The following is a 19,575-nucleotide window of genomic DNA, read 5'->3' on the forward strand; positions in this document are numbered from 1 at the left end:
TGTCTGCCTGTTCTCCATCTCCCTCTGGTGCTTTCCTCCCCCGCCCTTTCTTTCTCCTGAGGCCTCCCGTCCCATGATCCTTTCCCTTCTCCAGCTCTGTATCACTTTCACCAATCACCTTTCCAGCTCTTAGCTTCATCCCACCCCCTCCGGTCTTCTCCTATCATTTCGCATTTCCCCCTCCCCCCACTACTTTCAAATTGCTTACTAGCTTTCTTTTCGGTTAGTCCTGATGAAGGGTCTCAGCCCGAAACGTCGACAGCGCTTCTCCCTATAGATGCTGCCTGGCCTGCTGTGTTCCACCAGCATTTTGTGTGTGTTGTTGTTTGAATTTCCAGCATCTGCAGATTTCCTCGTGTTGTTTCTTCTCATTTGTTTCCTGAATAGTTGAACCCATTATTTCTGAGACTGTGACCCCTGGTTCAGGACATCCCAGCAACAAAAATATCAATGCGCTACCCTGTCAAGCCCCTTCAGAATTTTGTATATTTAAATGGGATCACTTGCCTACTTCTAACTCAAGAACCCAATGGCCCAGTCTGTTTAATATCTCCTCAAGCAACAAATGTGCAATTTGAGGACTAAACCTTCACTGCACTACCTCAATTTGTTGTGAACAGAAACAAACCCGTGTACAATATTTCAAATTTTATCTGCAGGGCCATACATGATCTGGATCAAGACTTCTCTATTATTATATTCACATCTTCTTGTGATAAAGCCCAACATTCAACTGGCTTTGTTAACTGCTTTCTATACTTGTAAACTTTGTGCTTTGTGTACAAGTGCACCCAGATCACTCTGCACGCCAGCAGCTTTCAACTTCTCACCATTTACAAGATAATTCAATGATTTTTTTTTGCCTAAATTGGTGACCTCACATTTTTCCACTCTGCCTTTTCACTTCACCTTTGGCTTTCCAAATATCCAGCTACAGCACACCCACTTGCTTTCCTCTATCCATTCTGCAAGGTATAACCTCACAAATTCACAAGGCAATGCCTCAAAAAGGTGGCATCCATCATTAAAGACCCCCATCACGCAGGACGTACCCTCTTCTCATTGCTATCATTGGGGAGGAGGATCCAGGAGCCCGCAAACACACACTTAATGATTTAGTGACAGCTTCCTTCCCTCTGCCATCAGATTTCTGAACAGGCAGTGAACAAACCCATGTACACCAACTCTCTATTTTGCTTTCTATTTGCATTACTTATTTAATTTAGGGTTTTAATATACATTTCTTAGTGTAATTTATGGCTTTTATGTAATGCATTGTACTGTTGTTTCAAAATAACAAACTTTATAACATATTAAACCTGATTCTGAAACATGATTTCTCTTTCAAAGATCTATATTGACTGGGCTTAAAAATGCTTGTATTTTCCAAGTGCCCTGTTATTACTTCCTTTACTTTTTCCAGCATTTTCTCTAATATTCATTTAAGTCTTTAATTTCCTGTTCCACTAAACTTCTTTATTTCTAAACTTTAGAAACCATTTGGAACCTGCTAGATTTTGGAAGATAAAAAGCAGTGTATCAATTACCTCCGAAGCAACCTCCTTCAAAACCCAAGATTCTGGAGCATCAGGTACCAGGGACTTACTGCTTTTCAGTCCCATAAATGTCAGGAATACTTTATTTTCACATTATTTCAGCCTGTCCTTGTCTATAACCCTGTTGTTCTTTAGTCTACCACTGAGATCTTTCCTCCTCAATCACTTTCAACCTTTCCATACAACTAAATAACCTGTTAAGATTTTCCAATTTTGACAATAGATCATGGACTAGAAGTAGCAACAGCTTCTCCCTCTCTTGATGTTGTCTGAACTATTAGGTACTTGCAATATTGCCTTGCTTTATCTTACGAACACTTACATTGATCAGGGTTGGTCTTCCGAAACCTTCCTGTACGCGCAAGTTCTCCAATGTTATTTGCTCTTGAAGGAAGCCGCGTTCGTGACCCTGGGAAAAGCTGTCGATTTGAAGATGTAGAAGATGGGAAATGGGAATGTGATACCGAAAGGTGTGGTGAGGATGGAGGTACGGGCTGTCGCCCTACTATTCTTTTGGACCCTGATAGAAGTGAAGACAGCCGTTGTCTGGAGTTTCTTGAAGATGACGAAGAAGAGATAAACTGAGATATTAAAGGTGCAACTGATTGTGTTGTAGGAATTGCTACAACTTTCTCATTGGGAATTGAGGAATCAACTGAATGAGAACGAGTGGAAGATGACAGTGATGATGAAGCAGGAGATCGCGAGTGTACTGAAGAGGAAAGTGCCCTACGTTTACCATCAGGCATTCTAGCATTAGTTAATGGGGAAGCAGGAAGGCGATCTATTGGCAAAACTGAGCGTGAGCCTTCTAAAATGGAAGATTGGGCTGATGAAGAACCTTGGGACTGAGAGGAAGCCCCAGAGGAAAATGGTTTTCTCTCGGTCTCAGATGACAGTTTGGTAGTAGGGGAATGAGAATCCAACAGTGAAAATTGACCTGAATTTCCTGAAGATAACTTAGTTGATGAAGATGGAAAATGCTGAGAGGAACTGCTGGATGAGGTTGATTTGAATTCAGAAGCAGAATTGGAAATTTGTTTTCTATCATCTCTGGACAATACCTTGCTATAACTGGAATGGACCACAGGATCTGTCCACGAAGATCTGCGATTACTTCCTGAGGATGTAGAAGAGGATAAGGCAGGAGAAACAGAAGGAACAAATGAGCTCTTATTAGCCCCAGAAGTATGTCTGATATTAAGAAAATCAAATCCAGAGACAAGATTTCTCTGTGTGGATGAACGTGAAGATGCTGTAGAAGAGGGCTTTTTATTTGGATCAGGACCAAATTTTCTCAACGGGAGAGTAGGCCATGTCAAGGAGATTGTAGGTCCCTTTGTGCGAGATGAACGTGAATTTGAACTTGTTCCTGATATTGGCCGTTTCAGAGTAGCATCAGTTGCAGAGAATGACTTTGGTGACTGTAAATTTAAAGCTTGTCTGTTCAGCATGGATTTATGGGAGGATTGCTGAAATTTGATTAAAATTGGACTCTCTTTTTCATTTTCCTCTTCAGATTGTTCTTCCTCTTCAACACTGAACTCTTCGTCCTCTTCTTCCGAATACACAGATCTGGAAGAGGGAAGAGTGGACAAAGTCCAAAGTTTGGACTCATCATGACTTGGCTCTTTTGCTTCATTTTGTATCAGAGCAGCTGAAGAGCCCAAACTAATTTCTGATTTGGAACTTGTTTTGGAATTTAATGTTCTTTGCTGAATTTGACTTCTATCGGATGCAGATTCAGAAGCGATAGACTTTGTTCTGCTTAACATTTGACCATGGCTTCTCAGGTTTGTTGCTGAATATTTTAACGGTGTTGAAGGGGAAGACTGAGAGATTAATGAGGAGGCTGAATGCATGGTTTGAACTGGTTTACTATCAAAACCAGACGAATGAGAAGATGACGATTTTGAGTCAGGAAGAGGATCAGAAGATTTTTTCAAGTTTGATCTGAAAACAGGTATGTGTTTAGAAGCTGGCACATATGATGAAGGCATCTTAGATGAGGATTTGGAAGCTGAAGATGATTCAGAAACAAGGGAAACATGAAATTTGCTTTGAGTCCTGTGAGGTGAAGTTGCAGCAATGTTGTCAGCTATAAAGAAAACCAGAACAAACTGTTTAGTTGAGATACAATATTTCCATAAGAATGTAATTAATAAGTTTATACAATTAAAATACTGTTTAAATTAAAAATCAGACATCTGATTGTACTCTTCCACATCACTTTGGCAACAAAGACAAATGGCCAAGATGGAGCCCCGAGGTTCCTAAGATCCAACATTTAGTAGTCATACAGCAACTGGTGGATTAGTGCTTTAATGCACATTTCATTAGGTGGAATGTTAGCAATAAAAACGCATGTATCGAAGACCTGTGTGCCTGCAATCAAATATATTCTTTGCCATTTCATGAAGTTCCAAAGGCTTGTAGGTTTGGCCAACATTGTAATAGAATCAAAGCAAAATTCAGCTCCAACCATGTGGTATAAATTATGTTTTCTGGATAATAACTGAGCCTTCTGCATCTGAGTATCAACCTGGCTTATTTAGTACTAATACTTTGATTTGTCAGTCCAAATTTAAAATGCAAGGAAAAAATGCTAATGTTTTATAATATTTCACATTACTTGGCTATAAATAGTATTAGGTATCAGAGCAAAATGATTTCTATAATTTCTAGCTAAAATTCAGCATCTTTCCAATGCAACAGGAAACACTGAAGGAACTCAGCAGGTCAGGCAGTGTCTATGCAAGAAACAAACAGTGGACATTTCAACTGAACCTCTTCATCAGGCCTGGAAAGAGAGGACAGAAGCTAAAATAAAGGATGGGAGGAGGTGGAAGAGGAGCACAGACTGGCAGGTGATAGGTGAATGCAGGTGAAGGAGGTAGGAAGGTAGGAGATGGAGGTAAAGGGAATGATACAAGATGCTGGGAGATGATAGATGGAAGCACCAGCAGACTTGATGAAAATTAATTTGATTGGAGAGGACAGCAGACTGCAAAAATAAAGGAGACCGGGGGAGGATGATGTAGGTAATAGGCAGGTTGCGAGGGTGGAGAAGGGGAAAGAGGAAGGAAAAGGGGACCACACGGATAAGTGAAAACAAATGGTTGGGGGTAGGTAAGAAGCAGTTCAAAGTAAATTTCTTATCCAAGTATGTAGTATATGTCACCCTGAGATTAATTTTTATCCTGAGAGGTAAATAGTTACCATAAGTTAGAGAAATTGAATGGTGATGCCATCAGGTTGGAAGGACTATGAGGTGTTGCTCCTCCAACCTGCATCTGTAATACCTTTCAAATATTGCTTTACCTCAAAGACCTATTAAAACTTAAGAAGATCAATAATTTCTCACTTTTCATCTGTTATTGTCTTTCCTGATTTGGATTGTTGTTTTATTTCTAATTACTAGATCTCACTTGCTTCCTTCTGGGTTGACAGCTGTTGTTAATTGCTCTTTATTGTGTTGTTAAGCAATTAGTTTTTGTCATCAGATCACCCATTTTTTATCTCTGTACATTTCATTTAGTAGTTAGAAGCACTTACTACAAGCTGAAGGAATTTCAATCAAAATTTGAATCTGCCTTTCCTTAGAATGCCAAGAAGCACTGTCTTTTTACACTTGCTCTCCGCATATCATAACCCATTGGTGAATAGCAAAATTGCCTTCAACTACAACCACACTGGGTCTGGAGTTACCCATCTGTCTAGCTTAAGAAAACAGGGAAAAATATTGAGTTAGGGCAGAAAACCATCATATACTTCCCAAAGGAAAAATACTGTTTGCAGTCAAGCATTTCTAGACTGCTCTCGCCGCAAACATTTATGGACTCTTAACTCCTTTCCCTATTTTCACAGTAGGTTTGCTTCAATAAGGGATATAAGTGTACTTATAGTATATATAGAACAATCAGATTACCTATTTTACTGCAACAGTTCTTTAATTTCAATCAATTAATTTCAATCTTAAAGTCAGAAATCTAATTTTCAAAGAGATGCCTTCATTAGTTGGGGCATGGAACAGAAGAGTGTACTGAGCACATTGATTAGAGTGATATGTGGAGTTCTGTGCAGCACACACTAGAAAGGATGTAACTACACTGGAGAGGGTGAAATAGATATTCACCAGGAATGTTCTAGTGTGGCGCATTTTCAGTTATGAGTGAAACTAGAATTCACAAAATCTGGCCTCTGGTTTCTCAAGCATTATTCACTGCAATATATATCAAATCTACTGCAAGTCTTGGGAAGTCTACAAAGGACTTTACAGTTTCTCACCATGTATATGAATTTGCTTTCTTGGGTAAACTGTTACCTGTTTTCAGTTGTGCCTCATTGAATATTTCAAATAACAGATCAAGTATTTACTATGCTTGTAACACTAGCTGCCAACCTAATTTTTTGTCACTTAAATTCCATCTTGCATCAAAGTCTTATTCAGGATCCAGAAATAAGTAATTCTAGAGTGTTCACCCAGCACTACTTCAGGAATGCCTTTGTCTTCAGTGGAGGCACAAACCTAGTAGCAAATACATTTATCATTCATAAAGTGTGATCCATGGAATAAATTAATAGTCCAAGTAAATTCTAATTGTGAATGGGCCCTATAATCTTGCATGCAATATTAGCTGTGATTGTGCACATTCAGAATTTATGAAAAAGTCCTAACATGTCCAGTAACAAACATAAGAAAAATAAAAACCTTCATTGCAAGTAAGTGTAATACTTACATTTTGGCAAAACAACACTGAGGGCCTTAGACTGAGGACCTGGCCCTTTCCGGTTTGCTGCTCGGATTTTGAAAACGTAGCGCTCCCCAGGCTGGAGATTGTCAATTATTGCAGTTGTAACATCCCCAGTAAAAGAAATCGTCTTTGCTCCAAATGGTTTGAGAGCCGGGGCGTATGAAACAATGTACTCTGAAATAATTTGACAAATAGTTGGAAGGAGGAAACTGAAAACAATTCTGTTTTTCCATTGGAGTGACTGCAGGAAAGATGACAACAAAGTGCCTTGCAAACACATACTGATTAGCACTGCTCTGAATAACAAAATGCCTCTTACAAAATGAGATGATAAACAAGTTCCCTAACTTTTTCATAATCCACAGCCATCTAGACAGGCAACACACATAAATTATATTTAAAAAGCTAATAAAACATGAAAGCTTAATTAACGTCATAAGTCAATGAATTAAAACTATCGCTCAAACTTGTGATAAAATTTGTTATGACCCGGATTCTGGCCTTAGCTATGCAAGCCTGTCAGCCTTATGTGTTGGCATTGAAGCAAATGGATTTAATTAGGAAGTTACAAAAAACATTCATATTTAATGAGTTACAGTTCAACCAAATTATAGCAGAGTACAGATCAAATGCAACTAAATTCAAATTCTATCCAAATAATAAATGATGGCTATATTTTCTGTTTAATCTTTATCCTGCAAATTCTTTTCTAAAATGTTCTCCCCTTGCTTTATTTTGTTAAAGTTTTAGTGGTATGTCCTTCAGTCATCAGATTAACAAAAATCATGCTTCCCATGCGGCTATTACTGACGCACACACATTGATTGGGATAGTTGACAGACGAATAATTAACAGAGGCAAGAAAAACACCTCATCATGGGCTCAGACCTACTATTATCTCACTGATACATACAAGCAGAACATACGAATATTGACTAATGGTTTAAATCGTTTCAGAATGAGATGAAATAACCAGCTGGGATCAACATAATCATGACAGATCATGAATCAGATATCTTTACCCTTTGCATCACTGATTAATATCACTTCTTGGCTCGTAGCCCTTGCTTCAACTGGTATGCTTGGATGGATTTTAAACAATAATTTGATGTGTTGATTACAGACATGCAGTAAAAGGTCAGCTACCCAATCAGTCAATTTTGCTTGCCAAAATCAAAAAATACACTGAGATGGTCAAGAGCTTTGATAAAATGACATCTGGGATATCAATGCAAACAAAACTATTTTAGCTTTGATACTCTGATACTACTTGAAATTAGACTGTTCAGGTGAAGATTGTGGAATATTGTAGCACTCAGGTATATTTTCATATTGCACTTAACTTGATTTAAAAAAATTGTTCAACATTCTTTTTGGATGACACACTAAACTTTCACTAAAATTTCCTGAAACATTAATATCAGTCATGAAACTAATGAACAGGGTGGACAGCTTGACTCCACTGAGAGCATTCTGCTCGGTGTGCAGCAAATTTAGCATAATTTGAATCTTATCTTGTAAAGGGAAACAAGCATAAAATGCTGTTCACAGAATTTAACACCAGTAATGATAATCTCCTACCTGTGACCTTTCCCTTGTGATCACTTGGAGGGTCCCAGGATGCAGTAACGGCTTTTCCTGTTTCACCCAGTGGTTTCACCTCAAAGTTCTCAGGATTGGAAGAAGGAGCTGTATTTGGAAGTCAACAGGAGTCATAGTTTCCATAAAGGGTAATGGAGAAAACTTCAGTTCAGGCTTATTACAAGAATAGGGCTCACAAACTAATATCCCATTTATAACTTAATACAATCTATATTCAGAGATTTTCCTCAATTTTCTTTTGATTTAAGGCATTTTTCATTTTTACAGTTTCTTTTGGATTACCTACACTAGAAGGAATATACAGATCCTTTCTGACTATTTGACCCTCCCTACTTGCATTCGTCAATTAATTGCATTCAATGTTGTGAGGGGTTTTCGTGTGCTGTTTATTTACTAGGTCCACCATTCACTATCAAACAGTTTACTACTTTTTCACATTGGGAAATCTAATAATCTCATCTCCCATTTCTAAGAATACATTAGCCAAATTTAACAATGAACGCAATTATAGATTTGGAATCCTGATATTATATTGAGGATAGAATCAGCTGAAGACACTGGATCTATAGACACACAGCGGCTTCAACCTCAATGTTCTTCTAACTTTTACTTCTATATTTATATTATTCATGTTATGTCTACATTTATTTAAAAATTTAACTGTTCTGTGACATACTAACAGATTAATAGCTACAAGCAAAGTATGTACTTGCATCCAATAGGGAGGTGAAAATTGATCAATGATTCAGATAATGAAGTTAAATTATTTAAATAATTGCTGCAATGTAGTAGGATTCTAGGTATAAATCACAAAAAGCCACACTGGAGACTTTAAAGATAATCAACTAAATTAACATAGAAATACAGAAAATAGTAGAATGCCATTCAGTCCTTCAAGCTAGCTTCACCATTTAATGATCAGAGCTGATCCTCTACCTCAAGATCATTCTCTTCGTATGCCTTCAAATCCTTTGTGTACAGAAATCCATCAATCTCCCTCAATATATTCAGCAACTTGGCCTCCACTACATTCCATGGGTTAATATATTTAAGGAGGAAATAGCTACATTTCTGAACATAAAAGACAATCAGTGGTGTGGGGACAGCACGGAAACAAGACAGGGGATGGGCCATGATCATATTGAGTGGTGGAGAAGGCAAATCTAGTCTCCAGAATACTATACTTTTTACCTTACACACTGTTCTATGCCTAGAATTCTGCTTCATAAGAGTTATAGAGATGTCTTCATCTAGTCCATCCCGAAACCATTTAAGCTGCTTACTCCTAACAATCTGCACTGGGACCATAGCCCTCCATATCTCTACTATCCATGTACCTATCCAAACTTCTCTTAAACTTTGAAATCAAGCTCACATCGACACTTGTGCTGGCAGCTCATTCTACACCCTCACAACCCTCTGAGTGAAGAAGTTTCCCCTCAGGTTCCCCTTAAACTTCTCAAGTTTCACCCTTAAACCATGATCTCTGGTTGTAGTCCCACCCAACCTCGGTGGAAAAGTCTGCTTACATTTACCTTATCTATACCCCTCATAATTTTGTATACCTTTATCAGATCTCCTCTCAGTCTTGTAAGTTCTAAAGAATACAGTCTTAACCTGTCCAATCTTTCCTTACAACTCTGGTACTCCAGACCCGGCAACATCCTTGTAAATTTTCTCTGCACTCTTTCAACCTGCTTGCATCTTTCCTATAGGTAGGTGACCAAGACTGTACACAAGACATTGCCTTGCCAATGTCTTATACAACTTCAACGTACCAGCTTCAATGTACCAAAAGCTTTATGACCCTTATCTACCTGTGATGACACTTTCAACAAACGTGTGTACCTGTATTCCCAGATCCACATGTTCTTCCGCACACCTCAGTGCACATACATTCACAGTGTAAGACCTACTTTGGTTGGTCCTACCAAAGCGCAACACCTCCCACTTGATTGCATTAAAGTCCATTTGCCATTTTTAGCCCATTTTTCCAGCTGATACAGATCCCTCTCCAAGCCATGATAGCCTTCCCCACTGTCCACTACAGCCCCAATCTTTGTGTCATCAGCAAATTTACTGATCCAGTTAACCACATCATACAGATCATTGATACAAACAAACAACAAAGGACCCAGCACCGATCCCTGTGGCACACGGCTAGTCACAGCCTCCAGTCAGAAAGTCAACCCTCTACTACCAATCCCTGACTTCTCCCACAAAGCCCATGTCTAATCCAATTTTCTACCTTATCCTGAGTGCCAGGCAACTGGATCTTCTTGACCAACCTCCCATGTGGGACCTTGTCAAAGGCCTTACTAAAGTCCATGTAGATAACATCCATTGCCTTGCCTTCATCCACTTTCCTGGTAAATACCTCAAAAATCTCTATATAGGATTGGTTAAACATGACCTATCATAAATGAAGTCATTCTGACCATCCGTAATCAGTCCATGTTTATCCAATACTTACATATCTGGTTCCTTTGAACACCTTCCATTAACTTTCCCACATCTAATAAACAGTAGAATAACTTTGGCTACCCTCCAATCCTCTGGTACCTCCCCTGTTGCCAAGGATGTTTTAAGTATCTCTGCTAGGACCCTGGCAATTTCTGCACTAGCCTCCTATTGGGTCCAAGGGACACCTTATCAGGCCCTGGGGAGTTATCAACCTTGATTCACCTCAGGGTAGAAAGCATCTCCTCCTCTGTAATCTGTACAGGGTCCATGAAATTTATGCCTCTCTGCTTCACTTCTACAGACTCTGTATCTGTCTCCCAAGTAAATACAGATGCAAAGAATGCATTGAAAATCTCCCCCATCTGTTTTGGCTCTGTGCATAGATTACCATTCTGGTCTTCCAGAGGACCAATTTTGTCCCTTCAATCCCTTTGCTCTCAACATACCTGCTGGGTGCCTCAGTATACTCCTTCACCTTGTCTGATCGAGCAACTTCACGCTTCCTTTTAGCCTTCCTGATTGCTTTCTTAAGTATCTAGGACCTCTACTTTTTGTGATTTTTATTAACAACCTGGAAGGGTGGGTTGGCAAGTTTGCAGACAACACAAAGGTTGGTGGGGTTGTGGACAGTGTAGAGGATTGTCGAAGTCTGTCGAAACATTGACAGGATGCAGAAATGGGCTGAGAAGTGGCAGCTGGAGTTCAACCTGGAGAAGTGTGAGGTGGTACACTTTGGAAGGACAAACATTGTGGGCCGAAGGGCCTGTACTGTGCTGTACTATTCTATGTTCGCATGCATTTTTTGTACTTCCATAAGCACCTCATTTGTCCCTACTTGTCAATACCTACTAGGCACCACCTTCTTTCTCTTAACCAAGGCCTCAATATCACTTGAAAACCGAGATTCCACACTTAATATCTTTACCTTTTATTCTGACAAGCACTTACAAGCTTTGTACCCTCAAAATTTCATTTTTGAAGGCCTTCCATCTTCCACCTTTGGCAGAATAGAGTCTGTCCCAATCCACACATGCCAGATCATTTCTGATACCATCAAAATGGGTTTCTTCCAATTTAGAATTTCAACCTGCAGACCAGACCTATCACTTTGCATATTTACTTTGAATTTAATAGCAATGTGGTCACCTAATGCAAAGTGTTCCCCTGCACAAACTTCTGTCGTGTGCCCTGTCACATTTCCTAACAGCATATCCAGTATCGCATGCTCTCTCATTGGGACTTCTACAAACTGATGAAGGAAACTTTCCTGAACACAGTTGACAAACTCATTCCCATCTAGTCCTTTTGCAGTATGGGATTCCCAGTCAATACATGGAAAGTAAAAATCACCTACTATGACAATCTTAAGTATCTTACAACAGTTTGCAATCTCTTTACAAAGATTCTGACAGGCACATACAAGCTTTGTACTCTTAAAATTTCATTTTTGAAATCCTCCTACCTTCCAAGGTCACCTTTGCCAGAAAACAGCCTGTCCCAATCCACACTTGCCAGATCATTTCTGATACCATCAAAATTAGCCTTTTGCCGATTTATAATCTCAATCCGCAGAACAGATCTATCTCTTTGCATATTTACTTTGAAACTAATGGCATTGTGGGCATTGGATGCAAAGTGTTCCCTTACACTTGTGATTCCCAACTGGGGTGCTTACATGGCCTAAGAGGATGTTAGGGGAAATAGAAATTGTCGAGGGGCATTCAAGATTCTTGGGGGGCGGCAGTAAGTAGCACCCTAACTTGAGGCACAAGACCTGACCGGCAGGCACCTCCAATAAAAAAGAATGAGGCACTGGAACACAGGAAGAACTCATCATCACAATGCATTTGAAAACTGGCAATCTCATCCAACCTTACAAACCAAACAGACATTACTGAGGATGCATAAATTAGCAACCAGGGTGCCCCACAGTTCCCTTTGACTCGCAGCACAAAACACATTCATGCAATTTAACAGTTGGTAAGTCAAGTACACCCTCTCAACTTTCTCTACAGATCTATAGAAAACATGTCGTGCAACGATATTGCACTGCCCGGAACCAAATGGAGAAATAGAGCCAATCAGTGAACAAGCCAACTTGATGTGTTCAAAGTGACGTTGACTTCATATGTATGGCCAAGAATCATCTTTGGTGATTATGAGACATTACGTGATTGGTTAACTGTGCTAACTGGAAGAGTATAAAGGTAGCCTGCCAAACACCAGCTCTATCACGACTAACATTCAGATTCCTTTCTGAATTCTCATCAATATGATTTTTACTGTTGTGATCGTCTTCCTCTTCACCTTGCCATCCTTTGCGTGCTGCTACCATCATTCCATCTATGTCAACTCGCTGCCATCATCAACATCCGATAGACATTTCCAGTTCCTGTTATTTTTTTATATTAATTTATCCCCATTAATAATGGATAAATACATATGGCCCAATCTCTACGAGTCTGAAGGCGGTGAAGCCTTGAGTTCCAATCCTACTAAGAAACAGAAGCTACAGAAAGTGTGTCAATATAATGTTACATACCTGGAGTTTGGTTTTATTCCATTCCCATCAGGTCAGCGACACCCAATGTGTCTTACTTGTAATATTGTACTGTCTAATGAAGCCATGAAATGATCAAGATTGCAGGAACACTTCCATAACAGACCCAGAAAAGGCTACTTATGGTATTACTCAGTTCCAGGAGATGAAAGAAACATTTGAAATGTGTTGTATACTAGAGTCATTTGCCAAGAAAGCTAAATAGTGGTCATCTCGATAGTGGTCTCATTGCTTCTTATAACATTTCCAAAATGATAGCAAAGTGTGGAAAATCTCTTACAAATGGTGAAAGATTAATGCCTGCTGTATCAGAAGTGCACACCACTGTTCTCAAAATGGATAACAATATTTTAAAATCAGTTCTCGAGTAATAACTCTGTAGCTTGTCATATTGACGAAATAAGCAAAGACGGTGAGTGTCAAATATGAACTTCAGGAAAAATAGAATTTGGGATACAACCAGATGAGTCAACTGGGTGAGAGAATGAGGCATTACTAATGGCATATGTATGTTTTATTAAAAATGAAAAAGTTTATTAAAAGATTCTCTTTTGTAAAAAGTTAAAAGCAAAGTATCAATGGAGAATCAATCTATGACGAGCTCAAAATATATATCTAAGATAAAAGTATTCTGATTAGGAACATGATTACTTGTGCAACAGATGGAGCACCATATATGACAGGCCACTATGCTGATTTAGTAACATTTATGCAAAAAGAAATTCCAAGTCTGTTAGCAATCCATTGTGCAATTCATGGTCAACATCTCAAAGCCAAAAGCCTCAACCAGCAACTTTTTTCAAGCATGATTTGTACTGTAATATCTACTATCAACAACATTAGAGCTCATCCAATAAATAGCAGAATATTTCACCAGTTATGCCAAGATAACCATGAAGAGTTTGAACACTTCCTTCTTCACACTGAAGTGCGTCAGCTGTCAAAGGGCTGCTGCTTAAAACATTTCTTTGATCTAACATCGTGGTTGAATTTTTGCTCGAAGTCGACAAGAGCTTGGGAAACAAAATTGAACTTCTAAGTGGAGATGTGTCATACCTAACTGATCTGAATGACAAATTGAACATTCTTAAATATCAAACTGCACGGTGAGAATTTCAACTCAATCCAGGCAAAAAAGTGCAGTGTTCACTTTTATCAGAAAAATGGAAATATACAAGCAAAACACTGGGAGAATTTTCTCAGAGTTTTCCTGGAAAATATGTCACTCTTCAACAGACAGTGATTTGCAAGAGCACTATTTATAACTGCAGTCACTGAAGGAGGACTTTCAGAATCCATTCAAACATTTCAATTATCTGAAATTCCAGACTGAGTAATTAACCTATTTCTTTGCAAGGTGGAGGAACAGGAAGAGAGCTTGCAAGATGAAATTATCAAAATTCAGAATGATGAAGCAGCAAAAATGTTTTTCAAAATTGTCAGGTTTTGTGATATGTGACTACTCTGTCATATGAAGTTTCCTGGTCTTTGGAGAAGAGCTCAATGTAGTGAAACATATATTCACAAAAAACAGAACCGCTTGGACACTGTTATGCGTGGGGACTCGAGGCTTTTGCTGTCACAACTTGAGTCAGATATTTCAACTCTTGCTAAAAACCACCAAGCTCAAGGATCGCATTGATAGCGAAGAACCTGTGCAGCACACAAGTACTGTGTAAGCAAGGTTCAAAGACAAATAAAAATTTAAAGCAGAATCATTTTTCTCATGTTAGCTAGCATAAGGTGGACACGTTTATAAACTATGGGAGAGCCAGAAAATATATTACCTAGGAGGGGCACTGGCAAATATGAAGTTGCTTTAGGGGGGGCATGGGGCTAAAAGAAGGTTGGGAAATACTACCTTACATAAATCTCTGTCACCTGCCCTGTCTCATTCCCTAATAGCATATCCAATATCGCACACTCTCTCATTAGGACTTCTACGCACTGATGAAGGAAACTTCCCTGAACATATCTGACAAACTTTATCCCATCTAGTCCTTTTACAGTATGGGATTCCCAGTCAATATGTGGAAAGTTAAAATCACCTACTATAATAACCATATTCAAGATATTCATTATCCGAATCACTGGACAACCTATACCTTCCAAACACCTGGAAATAGATAGGTTTATTGTGCAGCTAGTAACCTCAGAGCCATGCAATTAGTTGCCTGGCTCCACGAAGAATTTTAACAATGCAGTTGGTGACAGTTCATAAGGTTTCAAATTACTTGGATTACACAAATGTATTAAAATTTCAACCTAGACTCATTTTGCAAAAAGCTTGTAAGCTGACGATTGTCTACACACTTGCCCTATTAAAAAACACACAATAGTCACATTGATACAACTTGTACAGATGTGCAGAATGTTTTGCCATTCACAAGTTTTTCATGTAACCAATTGACATTCCAAAGTTGGTAATTAAACTTTTAATCAAAAAGGATAATAACTGATCTCCTGAGGAAGAATCAAGAAGCCAAGTATACAGATATCAGATGCCAGGTTAACCAAAGAATAAAATTATCTTTTTCTAACCTAGAAATATATTTGAATTCCGTAGCTTTACAATTTTGGAATCATGGTCTCTTTCTGAAACCTCATTTGGGCAGTTTCAATTGTTGTTTGATTTAGACTTTAATTAAGAAAACAATATTCAACAATTAGTACAGTTAGTCACAGTTTACTGCTGAATTCAGAGTGCTCTTGCAGTAGAGCAGGAAAAGCATACCAGACTCAGGGGTTCTTTGGAAAACTGAAACACTCCATTTGCCATCTCTGTCTCCTTGAGAAGTGCGAACAGAGAATTCATGTATGGAATCTGATGTCAGCTTGTCAATCAGAACTCGCCTGTATATCTTGGATATCTTGTATTCCCATTTAGCAGACTCTCCTCTTTCTCTGTACCTAACGGTGTAATATCTGAAAGATCAGATGAAGCAAACCACGTTAATAATTTTTTTTAACCAAGTACACCTACAGATAATCCACGGTAGATGCAAGTAGAAAATTAATTGCAATCTTTCTGGATTCTCTTCCATCACCTCTATTATTTTACCTCAATACCACATATACATAGAAATTCTCAGTCATAAATGTGATTCCTCTCAATGCAACTCTTTGAACTGATACAAAGAAAGCAACAGATCAAGTTTGTACTTGCCAGATTGCATAGCTGAGATCATGAAAATGGAAACATAGAAACATAGAAAATAGGTGCAGGAGTAGGCCATTCGGCCCTTCGAGCCTGCACCGCCATTCAGTATGATCATGGCTGATCATCCAACTCAGAACCCTGTACCTGCTTTCTCTCCATACCCCCTGATCCCTTTAGCCACAAGGGCCATATCTAACTTCCTCTTAAATATAGCCAATGAACCGGCCTCAATTGTTTTCTGTGGCAGAGAATTCCACAGATTCACCACTCTCTGTGTGAAGAAGTTTTTCCTCATCTCGGTCCTAAAAGGCTTCCACTTTATCCTTAAACTGTGACCCCTTGTTCTGGACTTCCCCAACATCGGAAACAATCTTCCTGCATCTAGCCTGTCCAATCCCTTTAGAATTTTATACGTTTCAATAAGATCCCCCCTCAATCTTCTAAATTCCAGTGAGTATAAGCCTAGTCGATCCAGTCTTACTTCATATGAAAGTCCTGCCATCCCAGGAATCAATCTGGTGAACCTTCTCTGTACTCCCTCTATGGCAAGAATGTCTTTCCTCAGATTAGGGGACCAAAACTGCTCACAATATTCTAGGTGCAGTCTCACCAAGGCCTTGTACAACTGCAGTAGAACCTCCATGCTCCTGTACTCAAATCCTTTTGCTATGAATGCCTACATACCATTTGCCTTTTTCACCGCCTGCTGTACCTGCATGCACACCTTCAATGACTGGTGTACAATGACACCCAGGTCTCGTTGCATCTCCCCTTTTCCTAATCGGCCACCGTTCAGATAATAATCTGTTTTCCTGTTCTTGCAACCAAAGTGGATAACCTCACATTTATCCACATTAAATTGCATCTGCCATGAATTTGCCTACTCACCTAACCTATCCAAGTCACCCTGCATCCTCTTAGCATCCTCCGCCCAGCTTCGTGTCATCCGCAAACTTGGAGATGCTGCATTTAATTCCCTTGTCTAAATCATTTATATATATATTGTAAACAACTGGGGTCCCAGCACTGAGCCTTGCAGTACCCCACTAGTCTCTACCTGCCATTCTGAAAAGGTCCCGTTTACTCCCACTCTTTGCTTCCTGTATATAATAATGAATTCACTGTCCATATTATGAACTGTATCCTCATCTTTCAAATTACATTACTTTATCAGTACCTGAAAAGTGACTTGATAACTTAGGCTTGACACATCACCACTTGAACTAAAGTGCCCACACCATCTTCACATTTGCAACCTTGAAAATGCAGTGATAGTCTTCAGGAAGTACAATGAATGGGATCAAATAATGCCAGTACATAGCAGGTTTTCAGATTACTGAGTGCATATTCAGTATACTAGGCAATTGTGAGGCCCCAACATTAGAAACCTATTGGTCAATACGAAGGATCTGCAATCCATTGGTAAGGAATATACTGCAATATGTGGCTCTAAATAATGAAGATAGCAGCACAGAAATTGTATATGTAAACAGGAAATGCTGGAAGCACTCATCAGGTCTAGCAGCGTCTGTGCAAAGAGAGCTTAACATTTCAATCTACCTTCATGCTTTGATCAAAGCATGACGTAGGACCTGAAATGTTAGCTCTGCTTCTCTTTCCATGAATGCTGCATGTCCTGCTGAGTTTTCCAAGCAATTTAATTTTCTCTTAAAAGGGTTCCAGCATATAAATTATTTTTCCAATTTCTGTAAAAAGGTTTGGACAGGATAAATAGAGAAGTGACATGATAGCTAACACTGACAAAAATAAAATTGAAAGGCATCAAAAAAGACTTTAAGACTAGAATTGCAGATCATATTCAATTAAGATGCATTACAATAAGGTCAAATTAATTGAATTGACTTTATTGCTTACATCCTTCATATACATGAGGAATAAAAATCTTTACGTTACATCTTTGTCTAAAGATGGTGTACAGCTTTTCTTCTTAGAGGTGTACAAGATGATGAGAGGCATTGATCATGTGGATAGTCAGAGGCCTTTCCCCAGGGCTGAGGTGGCTAGCATGAGAGGGCACAGTTTTAAGGTGCCTGGAAGTAGGTACAGAGGAGATGTCAGAGGTAATTTTTTTTTTAAACACAGAGAGTGGTGAGCGTGTGGAATGGGCTGCTAGTGATGGTGGTGGAGGCGGATACAATAGGGTCTTTTAAGAGACTCCTGGATAAGTACATGAAGCTTAGAAAAATAGAAGGCTACGGGTAACCCTAGGCAATTTCTAAGGTAAGGACATGTTTGGCATAGCTTTGTGGGCTGTAGGGCCTGTATTGTGCTCTATGTTCTATGTTCTAAATGTGCAATGTGCAATTTATTTTAGTATGTACAGCAGGATAGTCAATCTACCATAGAAATAGTTGCGTCAGCATGAGTTAATCACTCTGATGGCCTGGTGGAAGAAGCTGTTCCGAAGCCTGTTGGTCCTGGCTTTTATGCTGCGGTACCATTTCCCGGATGGTAAGCAGTTGGAACAGTTTGTGGTTGGGGTGACTCGAGTCTCCAATGATCCTTCAGGCCCTTTTTACACACCTGTCTTTGTAAATGTCCTGAATAGCAGGAAGTTCACATCAACAGATGCGCTCGACTGTTCGCACCACTCTCTGCAGAGTCCTGCGATTGAAGGAAATACAGTTCCCATACCAGGCAGAGATGCAGCCAGTCTGGATGCTCTCAATTGTGCCAATATAGAAAGTTCTTAGGATTTAGGAGCCCACACCAAAATCCTTCAACCATCTGAGGTAAAAGAGGTGCTGTTGTAACTTTTTCACCACAAAGCCAGTATGTACAGACCACATGAGGTCATCGGTGATACTTATGCCAAAGGACTTAAAGCTGTTCATCCTCTAAATCCCAGGTCCATTGATGTCAATAGGGGCTAGCCTGTCTCCATTCCTCCTGTAGTCCAACCAGCTCATTTATTTTTGCGACATTGAGGTAGAGGTTGTTTTCTTGACAGCACTGCGTCAGGGTGAAGACTTCTTCTCTGTAGGCTGACTCATTATTATTTGAGATTAGGTTAATCAGTGTAGTGTTGTCAGCAAATTTAATTAGCAGATTGGAGCTGTGGGTGACGACACAGTCATGGGTATACAGTTAGTAAAGGAGGGGGCTTAGTACACAGCCCTGAGGAGCACGTGTATTGAGGGTCAGAGGGGCAGAGGTGAGGGAGCCCACTCTTAACACCTACTGGCAATCTGACAGGAAGTCCAGGATCCAGCTACACAAGGTAGGGTGAAGGTTGAAGTCTCTGAGCTTCTTGTCAAGCCTGAAGGAAATCATGGTATTGAATGCTGAACATTAGTCCAAGAACAGCATTCCCACATATTATTTCACTGTTTCACATGATTCCTTTTTGAATGTGTCCAGTATGTTGTTTTTATCTCAAAACAAATCTGATGACTGTCCATAATAAATCATACTACTACCCAGTTTATGTTGGTGGTGGTGAGAAAAGATTTGGACAAA

At 39.4% G+C, this 19,575-nt stretch overlaps 1 protein-coding gene across 2 annotated transcripts in view; it reads right to left on the reverse strand.

The window, feature by feature from the left end:
- Window positions 1-19,575, reverse strand: part of fndc1 (fibronectin type III domain containing 1) — a 196,144-nt gene that overhangs the window by 62,116 nt on the left and 114,453 nt on the right. For both annotated transcript variants that reach the window (XM_073051149.1, XM_073051148.1), the window contains exons 7-10: window positions 15,670-15,860; window positions 7,892-7,999; window positions 6,296-6,484; window positions 1,879-3,654 (exon numbers count right to left, since the gene is read on the reverse strand). In XM_073051149.1, the coding sequence (XP_072907250.1) occupies window positions 1,879-3,654; window positions 6,296-6,484; window positions 7,892-7,999; window positions 15,670-15,860 (2,264 nt within the window). The remainder of the gene's footprint in view (window positions 1-1,878; window positions 3,655-6,295; window positions 6,485-7,891; window positions 8,000-15,669; window positions 15,861-19,575) is intronic.

The sequence above is a fragment of the Hemitrygon akajei genome, chromosome 7, assembly GCF_048418815.1.
Source record: "Hemitrygon akajei chromosome 7, sHemAka1.3, whole genome shotgun sequence".
NCBI lineage: Eukaryota > Metazoa > Chordata > Chondrichthyes > Myliobatiformes > Dasyatidae > Hemitrygon > Hemitrygon akajei.